The sequence below is a fragment of the Microtus oregoni genome, unplaced genomic scaffold, assembly GCF_018167655.1.
Source record: "Microtus oregoni isolate MIOR12 unplaced genomic scaffold, Mior012 000029F_ref0000214, whole genome shotgun sequence".
NCBI classification, from domain to species: domain Eukaryota; kingdom Metazoa; phylum Chordata; class Mammalia; order Rodentia; family Cricetidae; genus Microtus; species Microtus oregoni.
The window spans coordinates 20,130,648-20,150,919 of NW_024543088.1; the positions used below are offsets into that span (position 1 = coordinate 20,130,648).

At 50.8% G+C, this 20,272-nt stretch overlaps 1 protein-coding gene across 7 annotated transcripts in view; it reads left to right on the forward strand.

Annotated features, from left to right (window-relative positions):
* Positions 1–20,272, forward strand: part of Arvcf (ARVCF delta catenin family member) — a 53,364-nt gene that overhangs the window by 19,861 nt on the left and 13,231 nt on the right. For 5 of the 7 annotated variants that reach the window (XM_041678393.1, XM_041678395.1, XM_041678394.1 and 2 more), the window contains exon 3: positions 14,408–14,638. In XM_041678393.1, the coding sequence (XP_041534327.1) occupies positions 14,426–14,638 (213 nt within the window). In that variant the 5' untranslated portion in view covers positions 14,408–14,425. Of the gene's footprint in view, positions 1–14,407; positions 14,639–17,896; positions 18,030–20,272 lie in introns of those variants that run through there. The other 2 variants (XM_041678396.1, XM_041678397.1) reach the window with 1 other exon arrangement.

Below are 20,272 nucleotides of genomic sequence, written 5' to 3' on the forward strand. Positions count from 1 at the left end.
TATCTGTTCCTCAGTGAGGGCAAGGCCTCCCATAGGGAGTCAAGAGAATTCTGCCACATCACCACGTTGAGGCAGGGCAAAGGCCCCACCCCACCCTGGGTCACACGTTCTGGAGGTAGCCCACATAAAAGGACATGAAAGAAGGAAGAAACTTTTGCTTTTTGCCTGTTTGCCTTCTCTCTTACTGTCAGGTTTACCTATGCTGTTGCTGAAGCATGACTTTGCTAATATTAGAACATCCTCCTTCAGGATTCCAACAGAGACTAAAGACCAGCAGTCCTCTGGGAATCCTCCAGGACTCCAGCCATAGATGGAGACATCTAAGACATCTAATCTTATGGACTGAACAGTAACTGAATTTTGGCCTTTGGAGAGAGAGCCATTGTTGCGCTTCTTCCACCACAGTAATAAGCCCCATATAGTGTTTTCATCTATCAGTCTGTTCTTTTAGTGAAATCTAATAGAGCTGTGGACCCTGCATGCAATACTACTGTGGCAATCTATTATGAGGGTAGCCAACTATTTTCTGATTGGAATTGAGGCCTATTGATAAGGGAATTCATGTCTGCTACTGTAAACCTGGTCAGAAGCCCATGGCTGGGAGGTCATAGACCCCAGTGTGCAAGCTATGGCTGTTGGTTTGCTAAGTGGACATAATTTGCCCATTAGGTTTTCTTCTAAATGACTATTTTCATGCTCCTGGATTAGTGTTGCTGTCAATGTCGGTCAGAGAAGCTTAGTTTTGCAGTAGACAGTGATAACTGCAGAGACTCACAGTGCTCAGACATAAGTGGGACCTCTACCCACTCCTTCAAGGCTTAGGGAACGCCACCGGAGAGGAGTGAGAAGAATGTAATAACTGCAGGAAGGAAGGGGAATGCTGGAGAATGCCCATGGACAAGGCCATTAGCTCTGGTCAACTGTAATTATCCATACACGATTTGCACATCACCCTCTCATAGAAGGCGGACCTTAGGAGGCTGTCATCCCTTCCTCGGGATTTATAAGATAAGTAGGAGGGGACTAACTGGGAAAAGGGAGGGGAATCAGGAAGTTGGGAGAAGATGAGAGGGTGGGCGCACGCCTTTAATCCCAGCACTCGGGAGGCAGAGGCAGGCAGATCTCTGGGAGTTCGAGACCAGCCTGGTCTACAGAGCTAGTTCCAGGACAGGCTCCAAAGCCACAGAGAAACCCTGTCTCGAAAAACCAAAAAATAAAATAAAAAATAAAAATAAAATAAAATAAAGATGAAAGGGTGGCTAGGGTAAATATGACCAAAATACATAATATATACATATGAAAATGTCCTTGACACCAATTATATATGCTTAATAAGACAGGCTGAAAAATAGAAGACTAAAGGAGCATAGTTTCCTTGAATATAGTTTTTACTGAAAAGGCAAGATAAATGCTTATTTTCCTGTTCTCTCAATTGTCAATTTTCAGGATAAATTGATGCCTTAGAAATGTACAGTGGTTGCTGGGTATGGCAGCACACGCCTTTAATCCCAACACTTAGGAAGCAGAGGCAGGCAGATCTCTGTAAGTTCGAGGCCAGCTTGGTCTACATAGTGAGTTCCAGGACAGCCAGAGCTACATGATGAGACCCTGTCTCAAAACAAAACAAAACAAAATAACAAAGCAAAACAACCTCCCCCCCCAAAATATACAGTGGTATCCAGTGCATTTTGTTTTGCTTATTTTTCCTGATCTCTGTTTTATATTTTTAATATTACTCTAAGTTGATGGCATTATATTAACTCAAAATGACTTACTAAATTATTGTCATTTTTAACTACTCATTCTTTGAGGTATGGTAATTAAAAGTCATCAATACAAAGCCAAAAACAGTAGTAAAAGGATGTTGAGGTACCAAGCAGGCAAATGGCTGTCTACAATCTTGGCTTCTCAGAAGACTGAGGCAGAAGAATCCCTTCATCTAGGCTGCCTTGAACCCCACACTTGGGTTTGGGCCTTACCGTGAGGCTTGAGTCTGTTTCCCACAGTAAATGAGGACTGCTTTGCTTAGGATTTTCTTTCATGATTCAGTCTTGACAGATGGTCTATTTCTAGGTATCTGTTCACTTTGTGTAGATTATCCAATATGTTGGTCATAATTTCTAACCATCTTCTGTTTCACGTTACAGTTTCACTTTATAACTCAAACAGGCCTAAACTTAAAGTGGTCCTGCCTCAGCCTCCTAAGTGCTCGGACAACAGTGGGAGCAGTCCATCAGACTTTCTTACTGCCTTTTTATTTTATTTTTATTTTTGGAGACAAGGTCTCTTTATGTAGCCCTGGTTGTCCTGGAACTCATTTTGTAGACCAGGCTGGCCTTAATGCACAGAGATCCAGCCATCTCTGCCTCCCGCTGAAATTCGAGGTGTGTGCTCCCCGGCTCTTTCCGAATAAAGAAGAATGCCGTGTGCTGTTGAGCTGCTTGGCTTGGTCAGATCTTCTCTTTCATGATTCGTGGGTTGATTCAAACCTAGTCTGTTGCAGCTCTCGGCCCGCAGGTCCTGTTCCTGCGATAGTGGCAGTGCTCCCAGGAGCAGTCATGTGACACTGCTGGTATCTTTATGCCTCAGACTCCTGGGAGAATCACCCCAAGACTTGTTCTGCACAGTAAATATGGGTTTCTTCTGGTTATCTTGAATTTGAGGCCTGATGTTTATTTCCCTCTTTTGATTCTTTTTGTCTTTAGTTGTATGTGCACATGTAAGTGCAGGCACTCCCAGAGCCCAGAGCTGTCAGGGTGTCAGAGCTCCTGGAGCTGGGGAGACAGGTAGTTGTGAGCCGCCCTGTCTGGGTCCTGGGAGTCAACCTCGGGTCTCTAGGGCTTGCTTTGATTCTTAAAGACTTCTTTAGAGGCCAGGACTCTGGGTAACATGGAAACACGTGTTTGTTCTGAGAAGTGTGATGGAATGGAGGAGTCATGAGACTGAAAATTAGGAAGCTTCACCTGCTGCTCCTGAAGGATTTCAGGGCTGGTTTAATGTTTCTGGAGACCTCAGGGTGTTAGCCAGGCACATGGCCCACACCGGTAGACCAGGAGTTCAAGACCAACTTGGGCAACATGGTAAGTCCCTGACTCTAAACAAACAAAAGGAAAACACCCTCCGAGTGAGAAAGGAACAGTACTGTGCTTTTTAGAAGCCGTCAGCTCTCCCTAACCATGAAAGCATCTAAGATTTAAGAAGTGGCAGTCAGGCTGTTAGTATCTGTTGACGAGCAGCGGCCCCTCTAAGGCTTGACACAGTCTGGTGGGAAAGTGATCCAGACCAAACCCAGTGGGTCGGATCCAGGCAGAGTGCTTATGCTACACAATAGGCACAGCCCCTGAGGAGACTGGAAGAAATGGGACCATGATGAAACCTCTAAAATGCTGAGAGACGTGTCCATGGTTGCTAGGGCTTCTGCTGTGGTTGAATATGACTTGTTTCCTCCAGACCTCAGGCTGAAATTTAATTTCACTTTATAAGATAATAAGAACTGGGGCCGGACAGAGGCTTGAGGTGATTAGGGCTCTGCCCTCGTGAATAGGTTATCCTATTTGTTTAATTGTTGATGGTTATCTAAGAGTGGGTCTGCCGTCCAGGCCAGTTGCGTGGGTCTCTTGTGTTCCATGTCTTTAGAATGTGATGTCCTATACCTGCAGCCCCACCCACAAGGCCACCTTGGATGCAGCCTCTTGACCTTAGACCAGAATCATAAGCCTGAGTCAGCCGCTTAACAGTAGAAACAGTTGAAGACAGCCTCTTCTTGGACAGAAAGCTGACCTGCCCGGGTTCCCAACAAGCCCCCCTGAGCAGTTTCTGAGCGGGTCTCTGTGGTGTGGTTGAAACTCTTCTCTTCTGCTCTGGGAGTCTCCCTGCCATTTTGCTCGTTTTGTCATTTTGTGCTTGTTGCAGCTTGAGTTTGCTTTCCACCCCACAAGGCATGATTTTCTGTTGCTGCTACTCCTCTCTGTAATCGACTGCTTTGGCTGTGGTTTTGTAAAAGGCATTTACGGTGGTTCCTTTTCATTGTGTCCTGTTTCCAGTCCATCACACAACATCTTTAACCTTTTTGAGGGTCATGGCCATAGTTTCTCACTTCTGTGCTAGGAAGTGCACTCATGTGACTCTGCTGAAGGCAGCTTTCCCAGGCCTCTCACAGTGGAAGTGTGGTTGCGACATAGGCCTGTGGTTCACTTTGAGGAGATCCCCATACCTGGCTGGGAGTGTAATTCAGTGACAGAGTACCTGGCATACACAGAGCCCTGGGTTCGGTTACTAGTACGGCATGGTGCTGTGTCCCTGTAATAAAACAGGAGGTACAGAAGTTCAGGCTCAACCTTGCCTACCTATTGAACCTGGGATATGTAGAAGGATCCTGTCTCAAATGCTGTCACTAAGAACAGAGAATGCTGATAATTCAGGGATCCTTTTAGGAGGGGAATGTTTATGGAGGTGGGATATATAGAAGGCTCCTGTCTCAGAAAACATCTCCACCCTCTCCAGTAAAAGGATCTCCACATTATCAGCATTCCCACTCTTGATGACAGCGATTGGATAAAAGCAAGTCCGGTTCCCAGAGGCTCTGGGGCCTGAGAGTGGGGAAGCCAGAGCACTGGAGGGCCAAGTCTGCACTGGGTGAGGGAGGGAAAAGCCCTCGCCCATTCCCACTGTTTGTTTACAAGGCAGGACTCTTCTCGCTTGTTTGTGTTGGTGGTCCCTGGTCTGTTAGTGTGGGTACTCCCAATTGAGCAGGCTTCAGCAGGGAGGATGGGTTAGGTACCAGCTAAGCAGCCTCCCTGGTAGAGGAGCCCCTGAATGTTCTGTGTGAGCCTATGTGTGCTGACTGAGGGGATTTGCACATCCCTGCATAGTGTCCTCATGTCCACAGTGTCAGCAGATAGCTTGAATGCCCATGGGGAAGCGGGCTGGGGAGGGTAACTGGAGCCTGTGTTAGAGCCACATGTGCTGCTTCCTGATTCACAGATGCTGCCGAGTTGAGAATGGTCTCTTGGCTGGTGTCCCTGAAGCTTGGGTACACTTCTACACAAAAGGATGGATATCCCCTCCACTCCACCAGAGCCCATGCTGTCTCATACTGCCAGTAGGACTCATTACCCCACTCAGGGCTTAGTTAGCAAAGCTGTTGTGGGTCAGACTGGGGTCACTTGGTGAGGACCTCTGGGCAGAGAGCCCAGCATGCCAGGGCACTGCCAAGTGCCTGGTCAGCATCAGTCAGGGTGGGCAGGACCCCTTCAGGCCAGGATAGCTGGGAGGGGGATCCACGTCTTGGCTACCTCTGGCCGAGGCTTGATCTCGGGGGGGGCCTGGCCATCTCTTGGCCTCCTGAACTGTGATAATGGAGCACATATATAGCTACTGCACTAGGGAGGGTCTACATAGGATGCCTGTCACCATGGGTGGGACTTAAACTGTCCCCAACCTTGGAATGAGCCAGTCCACAGTGAGACTCTCCTCACCATGCCTGTCCTGGGGTGTAGCCACAGCAAAGCTGGTCTAGCCTACAGTTTTTTCTAGGACAAGCAGGAAGTTGAGATCCTCTGGCAAGGGGAACTGATGTCAGAGAAATAAAAATGACAGAGAGCTGGAGCAAGACCTGGATGTCATCGCCAAGACTGCTCAGCAGACTTGGTATTGAGCCTCTCCTTCCAGCCCAGAAGCTGTCTGACCCTATGTGCATATCTGCAGAGGACTTCCAGCATCCCAGTTTCCATGGGGTCTTCAGCCCAGCACTGTCCTCATTGCCAGTTCAGGTGTTTCATATCCCATGAGAGTCCCTTTCTCACCACCTAGCAGTGTCTTCGTTGTCACAAGGATACAGGAGACAGTAAGACTCTGAAGCATCGAGAACAGCTCCTGCTTGTGCTGGGGTCTGACAATCCTTAACCAACTTCCCCTGACCTACGGCCTGTTCCATAGGTAGTTAGAGCACAGTGCCAACCACTAGGCTTCCCTATCCCATCTCCTTGGCTTTGTATCCTGGGAGCCTGGACTGGGGGCCACCTTTGTCCTTCAGAGGCTCTCTGACTACAGCGGGGGGCGGGGGGGTGGCGCAACTCAAAGGGGCTTTGTGTCACCACAAAGAAGCTCTGTCCCTCTAGAGAAGCCTGAGTGTTGCCATGGTAATGGAGGGGCCTGACAGAAGGGGTCCCACCATCTGAGGCAGGGGGCGGGGCGGGGGGAGGACATTGCAAGCCAACAGCACAGTCTGCAGGGCTGGCAGCCAGCAGTCAGTGACTGCTGCACCTGCCCGGCTGAGGCCCTTATCTTGCAGGACACTGTCCTTGACAGGGCCCCTAAGGGGCCATAAGTACCAGTAGGGATAAGAGTGGGCCTCCCAAACCTGCTGAGAACCTCAGTCCCCTCTTCAGGGTACCTTGATCTTCATGTCCACCCCAGAATGTAGGGAGGCAAGTTTGGTTCTGTGCCTGGGACCTCTACACCTTCCTTCCTGTCTCCTTGGGATGGGAAGCCACTGACAATTACCATCTGACTTTCAGAGGGGTGAAAGCAGTAGGCCGGTCCCTCTGCAACCTGACCCCACTCAGTGGGTAACCTATGTGGGCTTTGTAATTGGATGGAGTGTACTAAGCTTGTTTGAGGAGGAAAGGGAATTGTCATGGAGGGTCTTCTGCCATGGTGGACCCATTGTAGCCCAACAACACCTCCAACCAAGTGGGGAGTGGCTCCATTTCCATATGAGAGGACACACACTGGGGGAGCACCCTTGGTCCTCACGGTTGACACCAGCTACTTAAGAGACACTTCAGAGCTTGCAAAGGTTGTAAACTGGTGTCTGTGTCAGGCACAGATGGGGTAGGGGACATATATCTTCCATATCCCCTATGTCCTTATGGAGAGATGAATCTCATGGAACATGGAGGCTTGAAGGAAACCAGAGAACAGGTGTCTTTCCCCAGAGAAATCTTGAGCCAAATCTTGAACAGTAGCTCCCTGTGGCTCAGGCCGTCTACAGAAGAGGACACAGTTACTAGAATGCTGACATGCCCACCTGCCTGACAGTACATCTTTCACTGACTGACAGCCCCCAGATTCGCTCCTTCACTGGACCTCGGGCACCAAAGTAGCTCTCTGTCTGTGATCAGAGCCCCAGCCTCTCAAACCAGCCCTGACATAATCCTAATCTCCCTGGATCTCTCTACTCAGAGGCCCTCTGTTCTAGGGTCAACCATTTTTCCTTGACCCTGGACAGCCCTTGGTCCAAAGTGTGTAAGGCAAGAACCCCCTGAGGATTTCCTTACTCAGGAGGTCCATTTCCTAAAGCAGTGCTGTTGAGGCGAGCACACCCTAGGAGATAGAAGTCCCTGAGGAGTGTGTCTCCCCGCCCCACCTCCACCGGACCCTCTGCCAGAATGATCTGTCTCTTTGTGGGAAATCTAATTTTCCAGGCTGTATCTGATTAGGTTTTCCAGGCTGCATGAAAATCCAACTGCTTCTCTGGGCAGCAGACTCCTCCCTCATCCTTCTCCCCTTGCCTCCCCACCCCTCTTCCTCCCCAGCAGACTTGGTGTCTCCAGAGCCTGGTTGAAAAGATGACTTTCTCTTCCCCTTTCTTCGACTTGATTATACCCACAACCCTGCTCCTCAACTGTGCATACTTGGAGCCCTGGATCAACCCCGGGACCAGGACGCCCCAGCTACAATGACCCCAGGATATGGGTCCTTCTAGTCTTTCTTTGCTTACAGATATGTGCACATAGTCATTCCGATACCTCTTGCTTGAAGTCTTCAGCCATGTCACTATGTATGCCATTTTACCCAGTTTCAGCTGGCTTAAAAAAAAAATATTTATATAAGAGCACCTTATGAGCAGCTGAGCAGTGGTGGTGCACACCTTTAATCCCAGCACTCGAGAGGCAGAGGCTGGTGGAACTCCAAGTTCCAGGCCAGCCTGGCTACAGAGCTAGTTTCAGGATAGCCAGAGCTACACAGAGAAACCCTGTCACCAAAAAAATGAAATAAGGCAGTAAAAATAAGAGAGTACCTTATGAATTAAGGATATTACTTAACCGGTGAATGTTAAATACTTAATCCCAACAGGACAATTGTCTTTTGAAGTTCTGCATATCTGCCCTCCTCTGCCCACTACCGTCTCATTTTTTAAAGAAATAATTTATTATTTTTATCTACATTGGTTTTGCCCACTTGTATGACTGTGTAAGGATGTCAGATCTTGGAGTTCAGGCAGGTGTGATGTCATATGAGTGCTGGAACTTGAACTTGGGTCCTGTGGAAGAGCAATTCGTGCTCTTTGCTGAGCCATCTCTCCAGCTCTCTTTCTTTTTTTCTTTCTTTTCTTTCTTTTTTCTTTTCTTTTTTTTAGCTGGGGGTCTCACTGTGTTGCCCAGCCTGGTCTTGAGCTCCTAAGCCAGCAGTTCTCAACTTCTCAACATGTGGGTCATGACTCTTTTGAGGGATTGAATGACCTTTTCGCAGGGTCCCATATCAGATGGTCTGCATATTAGATACTTGCATTACGATGCATAACAGTAGCAAAATTACAGGTGCAAAGAAATAATTTTATGATTGGGGTCACCACAACATGAAGAATTATATTAAAAGGTTGCACCATTAGGAAGGTTAAAAACAACCGTTCTAGGCTCAAATGATCCTCCTGTCTCAGTCTCTTGAGTAGCTGGGAATATAGGAACCTGCATACATGCAGCTTCCACTGTAGATGATTTAGGTGCAGAGGAGAGGGGAGTGCTGCTGGGCCCACCACCCTACCTAGCCTCTGTTGTGCTGGAGGCATTGTGTAGCCAGGAAGCCATTACTATTATTCCACCTAGAATGCTTGCTGTGTATGTTGCTCAGTGTGTCTGTCACTTGTTTGTTTGCTTCTAAATGACCACACTGTAGTGTTTTTAATATACGGAAATGTTTCATTCTCACAACATCCTGCTGCTGCATCTTTATGCAGCTATGAAGGGCCTGAGAACAGCTATTTCCTAGCCCAGCATCCTGGACCCTGTCCCTCCTGCCAGAGACTCTGTGGTCTAGACCTTGGTGCAGACATGCTTTGTGAACCTCATGCTCCAGACCTCCTCTGACTTGTCCCAGCCTGGGCACAGCGCCTGGCCTTTTGAGCTTGGCTAGAAGTCATTCCCAGGATTCTGGGTGCCTGACCCCAATGAAGATGACAAGATAAAGATGGAGTCCTCCCAAGGCTTGTATATATAGGAAGCTGGCAGAGCCGAGAGCATGAGACCAAGGCTCATCCCATGAGGTCCTCACAGGCAGAGAGGACAGGCTTTGGCACGTCTGCATTCAGCTCCTGCCAGGTTACTTCCTGGTGGCCTGTTTTTTTCCTGCTTGGGATGGGCAGAGTGTGGAGTATGGGTCGGAAGGATGTTTGACTGTACCCCACATCTTCCTGGGCTCTGATAAGTGTCTGGTAAGGTCTCAAGCTTGTTGCCAGGCCCCCTCCCATCCCCTACTGACCCTTAGGAAATTCCTTTAATTCCTCGACCCTAGTTGGCCTCAGTCCTGTAATTTGCTTTTCCGGGCCAGGCATTTGGCTGTGCTCCTTCAGAGGAGGAATGTCTGGGTCAGCAAGAAGAACGCAAATGCTGCTTTAGGTTTGTGGGTTGGGGGTGGGGGTGGGGAAAGTGTCAGTCTCCACCCCATCTCCTTCAACAGTGCCTGTTGCTCTCCCCATAGAGTGATGGTTCCTCTCACCTCAGAGGACCCAGCCTCCTTTCTGCATTGTGAGACCTGTATTCTTATGCCCATCAATTCCCCTCCTATCTTTCCATTCTCCCTCCCCCTCTCTCCGAGACAACATCTCACTATGTAGCTCTGGCTGGTCTAGAACTTTCTACTTAGACCATGTTAGTCTCAAACTAGCAGACCTGCCTGTCCCTGTCTCCAGAGTGCTGGGAGACAGCACTCTGCCCAGCTGTCTCTTTTCATTCATCCTTCCTTCCGCTCTCTGGCCTCCAACCATTCCTTCGCCCTGCCTTGTCTCCCACTCATCCTTACACTCAGTCATTTGCCTGCCCATCAGACTATGCACCCTCCAGATGACCTGTTTTGTGCTAATACAATCATCTTCATTCTGTTGGCACATAACTGTTCTCTCACTCTTTCCTTACCCTTCCAGCCATCCTCCTAGTCTCCCTCCAAAACTCAGTAGTCTGTCCACTCATCCACCCATACATACACCTTCCAGTCTGTCGTTCCTAATCATCCCTCCATTTGCTATTCCTTAACTCATTCATCTATAGACATATAGATGCTATCATCCACCCACCCATTAACTCATCAGTCCATATTCCACCATCTCCACTTGTCCACCCCTTCATTGCCTGTTTGTCTGTCCATCTCTACCCACTCACCTGCCCATCTCTCTGTCAAACCCATCTGTCCATCCCATATCCTCTGCCTTCCTGTCTGTGATTTACTCTTTCTTTAGTCTCCATCTAGACCTTCTTGCCTGGATCAACTTGTTTCTGCCTAAGGTTTCTGCATAATGCCTCTCCTTGCCTATGTGGGTTATGAGATCACAGATATGGGGACTCTAAACCTGATTGATGCTGGTCACTAATTGCCCTCTGTGTCTGTGGCTCTGTGGCTAGATTGTCACTCTTCTTTTTTGATTTTGCTTTTGTTTTTAAACATTCTCTCTCTCTCTCTTTCTCCCTTCCTCCCCCCCCCCGCCACTGTGTGTGTGTGTGTGTGTGTGTGTGTGTGTGTGTGTGTGTGTGTGTATGTGTGTGTACATTGTGTAAGTGTGGGCACTCACATGCCACAGTTCACATGTGGAGGTCAAAGGACAAACTTCAGATGTCAGTTCTCAGTGTCCATCTTGTTTATGACCAGGGCTCTCTTGTAGTTTACTACTGCATGCACTGGGTTAGCTGGCCTTGGAGAGTCCCAAGATTCTCCTGTTAGGATCATACTAGGATTGCAGACATTTGTGCCACTGTCTCTAGTTTTTACGTGGATTCTTGGGACCAGAGTTTAGGTCTTCAGTTATGTGCAACAAGCTCTTCACCCACTGAGCATCTTTCCAGCCCTGTTGCCCTGTTTTTTTGTTTGTTTGTTTGTTTACTTATTTTGAGACAGGGCTTTACTGTGCAGTGCTAACTGCCCTTGAAGTATGTAGACCAGGCTAACCTCAGTCTTGTGATGCTGCTCCTGCCTCTCAAGACCAAGATTGTCCTTGTGTGCCATCATGCCTGGCAATCACTGTTCTTTTGCAGTTGAGTTTTCCAAGTTTAACCTCAGTCCTGACTTTTCTAACTCCCTCCTCTAAGTTCCTGGGTCCTCTGGCCTCATCCCAGTGTTTGGTCACAATGTCTTATGCACATTTAACAGGAACTGTGCAGCTGGATGCTGGGGCCTAGGTGGGGTGTTGTGTGGAGCAGTGGTGTGGGTCTTCCCAGGCGAGCAGAGGATAGAAGGAAAGGCTGGTCAAAGCCCATAGCATCACACTTCCTGACTGTCCCAGGTGATCCCTGTGTCCAGCAGATGCATATTCGGTGCCAACCCCTACCCAAGATTTACAGCCCTATGCTCCAGGCTCTAGCTGGAAGAAGCATTTTTTTTTTTTAATCACACATTTTGCTTTCCATGACAACATATATTTATTTATTTTTGGTTTTTCGAGACAGAGTTTCTCTGTAGCTTTGGTGCCTATCCCAGAACTAGCTCTTGTAGACCAGGCTGGCCTCTCACAGAGATCCGCCTGCCTCTGCCTCCCGAGTGCTGGGATTAAAGGCGTGCGCCACCACCGCCCAGCTATTTATTGTTTTTGTTCGTTTGTTTTCTGAGTTTCACTGTAGAGCTCTGGTTGTCCTAGACCTCACTCTATAGACCAGGCTGGCTTCAAACTCATAAAGATCTACTTGCCTCTGTCTCCCAAGTGCTAGGATTAAAGGTGTTTGTAACTATATCCATCATTATAGTTATTGTTTTAATAAAGATAGCATTTTGACTTACTATCCAAAAAAAAAAAATGTCCTGGGCTGGGCATGGTGGTACACATCTTTAATCTCAGCCCTCAAGGCAAAAGCAGATAGATCCCTGGGAGTTTGAGGTCAGCCTGGTCTACACACTGAGTTCTAGGATAACTAGAGGTATAAAGTGAGATTTATAACTCAAAAATCCAAAAACAAAGTGAAACCTTGTCCTTTGGGATTCTAGGCCTTGGTCACCCATGTTGCATGTGTAGTCTCCTTTGGTCAGCCTAGGTGGGTATCTGCAGCCTATGTGGTCAGTACCACATCCAGCAGCAGACAGGGTACACATAGAGAGGCTGGGAAGATGGTAGGGACTCAGCACCATCTCTCTGTTCTCCTATGGGAATTGCCAAGACTCTACCCCTCCCCAATCTAGCGAGTGTTTGGAGGTGTACCCTGGGAAACACAGTGATCTTGCTCTGAGTTATCTGTATTGGGCAATGGGAAGACCAGCCTGGGGTTTGGCTGCTTTCTCATCTTAGCCTCAGAGTTCTGGACCCCTGCCAGCCACGTCTAGAGCCAGTGGGTCTAGAGCCACCCTTCAGAGCGAATCCTTTTGCCCTAGAGCTGTGGCATATTTAAGGTGCCTTGGGTCTGGGAAGCTGTCTCTGGGCTACAGCCCAGGCTTGGTTATATCAGATAGGGGTTGGAGGGCATAGGGATGAAATCACAGGTAAGGCAGGAATTGCTGTCTTTACACAAGATGGAAGGAAGCAAACTCTGGTCCACAAGATCAACAGCCCCCTCTGCCTTGGGGTTCTAAAGTTCAGCTTAGATGGGCTGATGCTTCAGGCAAGATAGATAGTTGAAGCGATCAGGCTCCATTACCCATCCCAGCCCTTCCTAGGGGAAGCTTCCCCTCCAGGATGGGACCCTCTTCAAGGCTTGCTCATCACTCCCCTGTCAACACCTTTTGTGTGATGGCAGGCTGAGTGCCCCTGCTATGACTATGCCTTTTGTTTCTGCATGCCATGGTGTCCAGAGAGCCCAATCTGCACCTCCCTTTCTGTTTCTTTCCCTAGTGGTCACCACCTCTCCCAGGAGAAGTTTGGCTAATTTTACAGCCTATGGTTGACCGAGGACCGTTCCTCTGCCCACACCAGTGTTTCTGCAGGGTCACAGTCACAGTTTTATTTGTGTGACAGGTGCAGAGGAAATGAACAGCTGTGGGGGCCAGCACTCATGGCTTGCCTTCACTGGGCCTCATTTCCCCCAGCTGTCTTGCTCCTCTACTGCTGAGGTATATGTGTCACCAGTGGGCTGCTGCAGATGACATTCACGGCTTTTCCATGTAGGGACCTTCCTTCTCTAAGCTCAGACACTGTATTGGTTCAGGGCTGAGTGGTCCAGCCGTCTGCTTCAGTGGTCCATGTGGAACCAGCTGGGAGCAGGTCCCAAGCAGCACTGGGCTTCAGGCCACACACTGAGGGTGGCGTATGGTTGTACCCCTCCTGCAGCCAAGAGCCAGGATCTGGGCTTTGCATACTTGGCCTACTTTTTGTTGAAAAACAAACACACTGGTCAGCCAGAGAGTAGCAAGGGAAAATGCTGGCTTATCACCGCAAACATCAAGCCCCCTCTCCCTCCAACCCCCTGGAGCCTCAGGAAATAGCACTGGGCTAGTGTGAGAGCAGGCCTGAGTCTCCCTGAGGGCTGGGCCTCAGATGCTTGGATCAGGTCTCTCACACACAGGCCAGTTTTAAGCAAGGGAAGTCTGAACTTAATGTAGGTCTGCCAGAACCTCAGCCAGGTTTTATTCAGCCATGAGAAGCAGAGACAACCCTGTCCTGGGTGGAGTGGCTGTGAGTGAAGGCTGGACTCCTGGCCCACAGTCCGTATTTCTAGGGGCTGCAAGGTAGTGCTCCTCCCCCCCCACCTCCCCTCCCCCTTCCTTGGTGTCCTGTGTTTGGAGTGGAGTAAGTAACCTCTAACAACCAGCCTGTTGGCTGCTCCCACCTGGCCATACTGACTGTGTGGCTACTGATGACCCTCACCCTCTGTGGGTCCCTGTAAGACAGGACTGAGGGTGCCGGGAGATTGGAACTAGCTGGCAGAATCAGGGGCAGCCAGAAGCCTCGAAGATAGTACTTAGCACACCAGCTCTCCTCATCCTTCCTACCAGGCTCAGAGACACCCGTGGGCCATGGCTCAGCTGGGCTTGGCAGGAAACTGAAGAACCTGGGTCAGAGGCCCAGCCTCCCAGGGAGGGAGTTGCCTGCTTCCGGCCAGCCTCAGATTAATGGCTTTTAATTTAGAATTTAATCAATGCAGCTTCCCTCCAGAGAGCTGGATGCTCTGGTCTGGGAGACAGTCCTGTGATCTGTGAGTAGGGTGACGGGGGCCCTGAATGGCCTCACCAGGTCTATGCTCCACCCCATCCTGAGCTTGTTCTGCTTTGCCTGCAGGCGGCTGGCACCCTGGCTATGGAGGACTGCAATGTGCACTCGGCTGCCAGCATTCTGGCCTCGGTGAAGGAACAGGAGGCCCGTTTCGAGCGGCTGACACGGGCACTAGAGCAAGAACGGCGCCACGTTGCCCTGCAGCTGGAGCGTGCCCAGCAGCCTGGCATGAGCAGTGGTGGTATGGTGGGCAGTGGGCAGCCCCTGCCAATGGCCTGGCAACAGCTGGTTCTACAGGTAATAGTCTGGGGGAGGGTGAAGACAGCCAGGTGGGGAAACAATTGAGGTCTTGGTGGATCACAGCTAACATGCAGTGACTTGTAGTTCTGCTGGGGCCTGGATGGGGAAGGAAAGTAGATCCCAAGGGGGCAGAAGCCCCATGTTTCTATGCCAGACATGGAATGAAGAAAAGAGCAGGACATATCTGGCCCTCAGAATCACTGCCCTCCATTGAGTAAGCCCTCAGGGCCTAGGTAGCTGGATTGCATCTGTTTCAAGGCAGTTCTTTAAGAGTTCTGTGTAGCCCCGTAGGGTCCTGCCATCTGCCTACAGCACAGTGACCTAAAAGCATCAGTTTCTCTGCTGGCCATTGCCCTCACACAGCATGCAGGCCCCAGGTGGGGAGTTCTGTTCCATAGCCAGGACCCGAGAATGCTAAAGTGGGGGTATACAGCCAGGCATCACAATTTCTTGGCCCTTCCCTACACCCTCACGATGCAGGGAGGTCCCAGAATGAGGAAATGCAGAGGTTTGGAGTCTGCTATGATTATCAAGGTTTCCATTATGGCTGAGGCGCATCCGGCTACCAGTAGGAAGAAGAGACCACTCCCACCACCAGAACAGATAATTGGCCTGCTGTTGTCCTCTGAGCTCCTCGGTTAATGACTATGGATCCTCAGTTTCCGTGTTCAACTACTGTGCTCTTAAACTTGGCAGCTGCCCTTCCATGCATTGCATCTGCTGTCACAGCCCTTCTCTAGTCCTCCTGGACCTTCATCCTAGCGAACTGTGCCTAGCATGTACTTGCTAGAGACCGGAGGGACCCTGGCCCAGTTTAGCCAGAGAGGAAAGGAGGCACTGGTTATTGAGACTCATAGACAAGCTGCTTGTGTTAGACTGAACATGTTGGGACTGGCCCTTGAGTCTGTCCTTATCTGACGGGTCTTACATCCATTCACATCTACTCAACCTAAAATGCAGAGCAGTCAGAACCAAAGATCTCCAGATCTTCAAGAGAGCCCAAGCCCATTGGGAGCCATCCTCCCCCCCCCCCCCCCCCGTGTTTTCTTTTTGAGACAAGGTCTTACTATGTAGCCCTGACTGACTTCAAACTCACGAGAGATTTGTCTGGCTCTGCCATGTGACTTCTGGGATTAAAGGTATGCCCCACTACATATGGCTGAAGAACCCTTTTTCAACTACATGGTATTAAGTGGTTTCTATAAGGCAGAACAGTGAATTAGGACTGAGGGGAGAGGGCCTAGAAGAGTGGACCACAGCCATGAGGAGCTTGCTGAGTCCAATTCCAGAGCCTAGTCTTCCGGATGGTGAGGCTTGGAGGTTGTAACTCTGACAGGATGCATGCCTAGTTTACAGGAGACCCTGCCATATAAAACCCTGTCCAACCAAATAGTGAATTTCGTACCCCTAACCTTCTAAAGGAAGTAGAACAGCTCAGCTGGGCCATGGGAGGTTAGTGGCAGCCACTGACCCTGAGGCTCTTCCCCAGGCACCAAGGAACTCAGTCCTCCCAGGAAAGAACAGCTCTGCTCTCCATCTCAGTGACAAGCAGTCTGGGAGGATAGACCAGGACACCCTCACGGTCAGCGCCCCAGCAGGAAGCTGTTCCCATAGTCTGAGCTGCCGACCTCAGGCTGTATCTCTCCTTACCATCCCACTCTTGGCTTTCTTGGCTCTTGCCAGATCTGACAGGCTAATGGGGACAGGAAGAGACTCTGGCTGGCCGAGGCCATTGCCTTAATGTTGAGTCTTTGTATATTAATCTCAGTGAGAGGTGACCTGGCACCTACTCTGAGGCACAGGTCAGCATAGGTGGTTGAGAACTTGGAGTGGTGGCAAAGCTGGGGCCTGTCGCCTGGAAGCTATGGTCAAAGACCACAGCCTTGCTCCTTGGGCTGTTCCATGGTCCTTGCTGCCTGACTTTCATCAGCTGGAGCAGAGCTGACCCTCACCCTGGGCGTCCGGGGGTGGGTTGGGGCAGCACACCACTGTGGCCTGGCAGCTGGGCTACTGTACTTGCCTCAGGCTTAGCCAAAATGGGTTTGTGGCTTGGGCATTAGCAGCTAGAAAATAAACCACTGAAGGCAGAAACAGCTTCCACATAAGATATAGGCTGCATTCCCTCAGTGTGTTCTGTTCACTGGTCTGGGTGACTGTGGATGGAGAATGAAGGAGGTCAGAAGTCCTCCTGTTCTGAGTGAGGAAACTGAGGCCAGAGGGCACCTAGCAGGCATGAGCATGTTTGAGCATGTCACAGTACAGCATGTCCTGGAGGCGAAGTGGGGCCTCAGGGCAAGTTTCACTTTTCCAATTGGGCTGGGGAGGCAGGGAATCCAACCTGGGCCCCTTCCCTTGCAGTACCCTCCCAGCTTCCCTGTGCTGCCCCCAGCTCTACTCTCTCAAAACCGATGTCCTTATATGTGTCACTGGCATGCTCTGTAGCATAGCAGGCACAAGGATGGCCTCGGTCTTTGCTCCGCCCCTCCTTGTACTTGTTTTCCTCCAGAAGTCAAACTCCCCAGGTGTGGCTGCTGGAAGGCTTAGGGTGGAGTAGGATACGTCTTGGTGGCTCTGATTCCCACAGCTCATCATCTGTCACCTCCCAATAGACTCAGGGCATAGAGGATAGGGTGTGAAGCCAGCTGTTTCCAGGACTTCTGACAAGAGCCCCAGTCCAGAGACTTTCTAGCCCAGGGCAATTCCAGGCTTGGCCTTTTGTCCCACTGTGTTATACTGTAATAGCCTTCAAAGGGTGAGAAGATACTATATTTTGATGGGGAGCTCAAGATACAAACTGGGTTCCCTGTGGGGTCATGCACTAAGTCCCCGTTAAGCTCTACAGTGACCTTGGCTTGGAGACCCATGTGGAGTGAGGACCTGAGAATTTGCAGCTTGGCCATACCAAAACTATGTCTCAAGGAAAGTAACTCACAGGATAAGTAGCTTGTGCCTGGGTGGTAACCTTGCCCCTGGTCTACACTGTGGGACCTCAGTTTACACAACTGTAGAGGTGAACGGGCGTATACACATTCACTGTGGGTAGATTGAGACTTCAGGAGAAAGACTTTGCCAAAGTCTCTTAGTGTGGGAATGGGGGTGGGGTACCAAACCTAGGGTGTGATGCTGGGAGCCAAGACCTGGAGCTGGCGACCCGGCAGGCTTAGCTGCAGAGTCCCGCCCCGGCCTCTGGGGGGCGGAGCCTTGCCCGCCCCGCCTGGGTGCGCCCCGCCCTATTGGCTGCTGGTCGTGGCTGCTGCCAGGTCCGCCTTCACTGGAGCCGGGAGCGAGTCAGTAGAGCTGGAGCGGCCGAGGCGCCCGCGGACCGCGGTCCAGCTGCCGCCCCCCTGCAGCCTCGAGCCTCGGTCCGATGCCGGCCGAACTCAGACAGGTTGGAAAGAACTCGGTCCCCACAGTGGGGGCGGGAGCCACCGGTGTCCCGAGGCCCCCGGCCTACCCGGGAAGACCTGCTTTTGTTTAGGCGAACCGCAAGCCCTCAGCAGCTATTGTCTGCTCTCGAGCCGGCTTTGCTGACCCTGGGGCCAGGAGCGGTGGCGGGAGTGAGTCCGCTGCCCTGCGCGGAGGGGGCGTGTGCGAGGACCAAACACGGCTGCACAAGGGCTAGAGTCCCGCGTGGGGGCGCAAGCCAGGAGACCCTGTGCTTGGATCAAGCGCCTCGGGAAGGGAGCACCCCTCTGGCCTTGGGACAGGTGTGGGGGGGGGGGGTCGAGGGGGCGGGACGGGACACAGGGCCTTCCCAGCGGCCCCTCCCCGAACAGAGTGAGGCCCGCCCCAGCCCAAGGAAGCTGGCCTAGGCCTCTTGCTCCCTGGGGTCTCTCTTGCCTCCCATGACTTCATCCCCCTTCCGTGTACTTTCACTTACACTCTGGGGACCAGTGGGGCGGCTTCTGGAGGTTTAATGGAAATCCTCTCTGCCGCGGCATTGCACGTGAGGGGAGGGAAAAGGAGGGGCAGTGGTTGGTACTGCCCACGTGTGGTAGCGGGAGGGGTCTGCCGGCAACTAGCCTATATGCCTTACAATACTGGCAAGGTGCAGGTGTGCAACCTGTATGTGGTCATAGAGAGTGGGGCTCATTAATAGGCAGGGAAACTGATGCTGCATGGAGCAGACTCTTGATGGTAGACGGGAACTCTGTCACACACCTGATGTGGTCCATAGGTTCTGACCGCTGACTGCCCAGGCAGTCGTGGTTTTATGTTATGTTAGCGTGTCTGGGGTCCGGGCTTAAGGAAAGCTGGAATGGTGACGCTTGGCCCGCTCCCCAGCTTGTTCAGCCCACCACATGTCCCTTGGCCTTTTAGCCACTGTCTAGGGCCACACCCTGCCAGACTCACTGTTCCTGTGAACTGTGGAAGGGTTGTGCAGAGGCTGTGGGCATAAAGGAGGTGGTGTTTTTGTGGTGACCAAGGGCCTGTCTGGTAGGAGATGCCAGCCTGACTTGTCCTACACTCTCCCTAGGAGGGCCATGCTGGAGTTCAGAACTCCATCCATCCACTGACCTGGCCCTGGAGGTGTAGGCTCCAGGCACGCATTTCACTCATTCTGTGGTTGATGTATGCCAGCAGGGACTGCACAGGGAGGGGGACGGGCATAAAGGCCCATGGTCTGTTCTGCATAATGTAGACTGTAGATGCTCATCCATAAAGTACACGAGCTGTTGTATTCTAGTACATCTTGGTTTTCTCTCCATGGTCCTGGCATTGAGCATATAGGTGGGATGGGTTCCTATGCCCTTCCCTTCTCTGCATGAGGAAGCTGAACTCCCATAGGTTTGTGTTGAGCGCTGTGCTGTGGGGCTCCTCTAGGGAGCATGGTGGCTCTGTAGGTCCTCCACGGGCAGGAAGAGCTCTAGCAAACCCCAGGCCTGTGCAGCAACCCATCTCCTGTCCAGGCCCAGTAACTCCAAAGTTTGGAGGATGGATATGGGGTCTGCAAAAGAAGGGATGAGGCTGGAGCCAGGGAGGGAGTGCAGTACATAGTTGGCACACCCTGTGTTGTGCAGGGCTGTGACAGTATTCAGAAAGGTGCCCATGTCTGGTACTGAGGGGAACAGCCCAGAGTCAGCTGAAAGGCTACAAGGAACGAATGCAGGCTGGTCAGTAGGTATGAAACAAAAGACACCCCACCAGCCTTCACTGCTCAATGTCCATTTGACTGCTTGTTAGCACACCATTCCATGGATCCACCACAAAGAGATCCCAGAAGCTGAGTCCTGGGATGGCCTTGAGCATCTTACTACCAAAGGCCTGTTTCTCCATCTGTGCTGCCACTGAAAACCCAGTAGTCAGTTGGTGACTGGGTATCAGTGGCTCTTTCCCTGTGTGTTGGAATCACAAGTCAGGGCTAGCACCAATAAAGGTGCAGAGAGGTGGATGGAAGATAGGGTGCTTTTGAGAACAGGGAGCATGTGCATACATCAGTGTACTTGTGCCTGTGTTCTTGACTGGGAAACTCTTGCATGTGCTTATGCTCCTGTTTGAGGGATTAAGAGACATGTGTTTGTATGAGTCCAGATCCTTGCCTGCATGTGTAACTGGCCTGACTTTCTCAGGAACATGGCTGACTTAACACTCCTGCCTGCCTGGGTGAGGTCATTAACTGCTTTTAGCTTC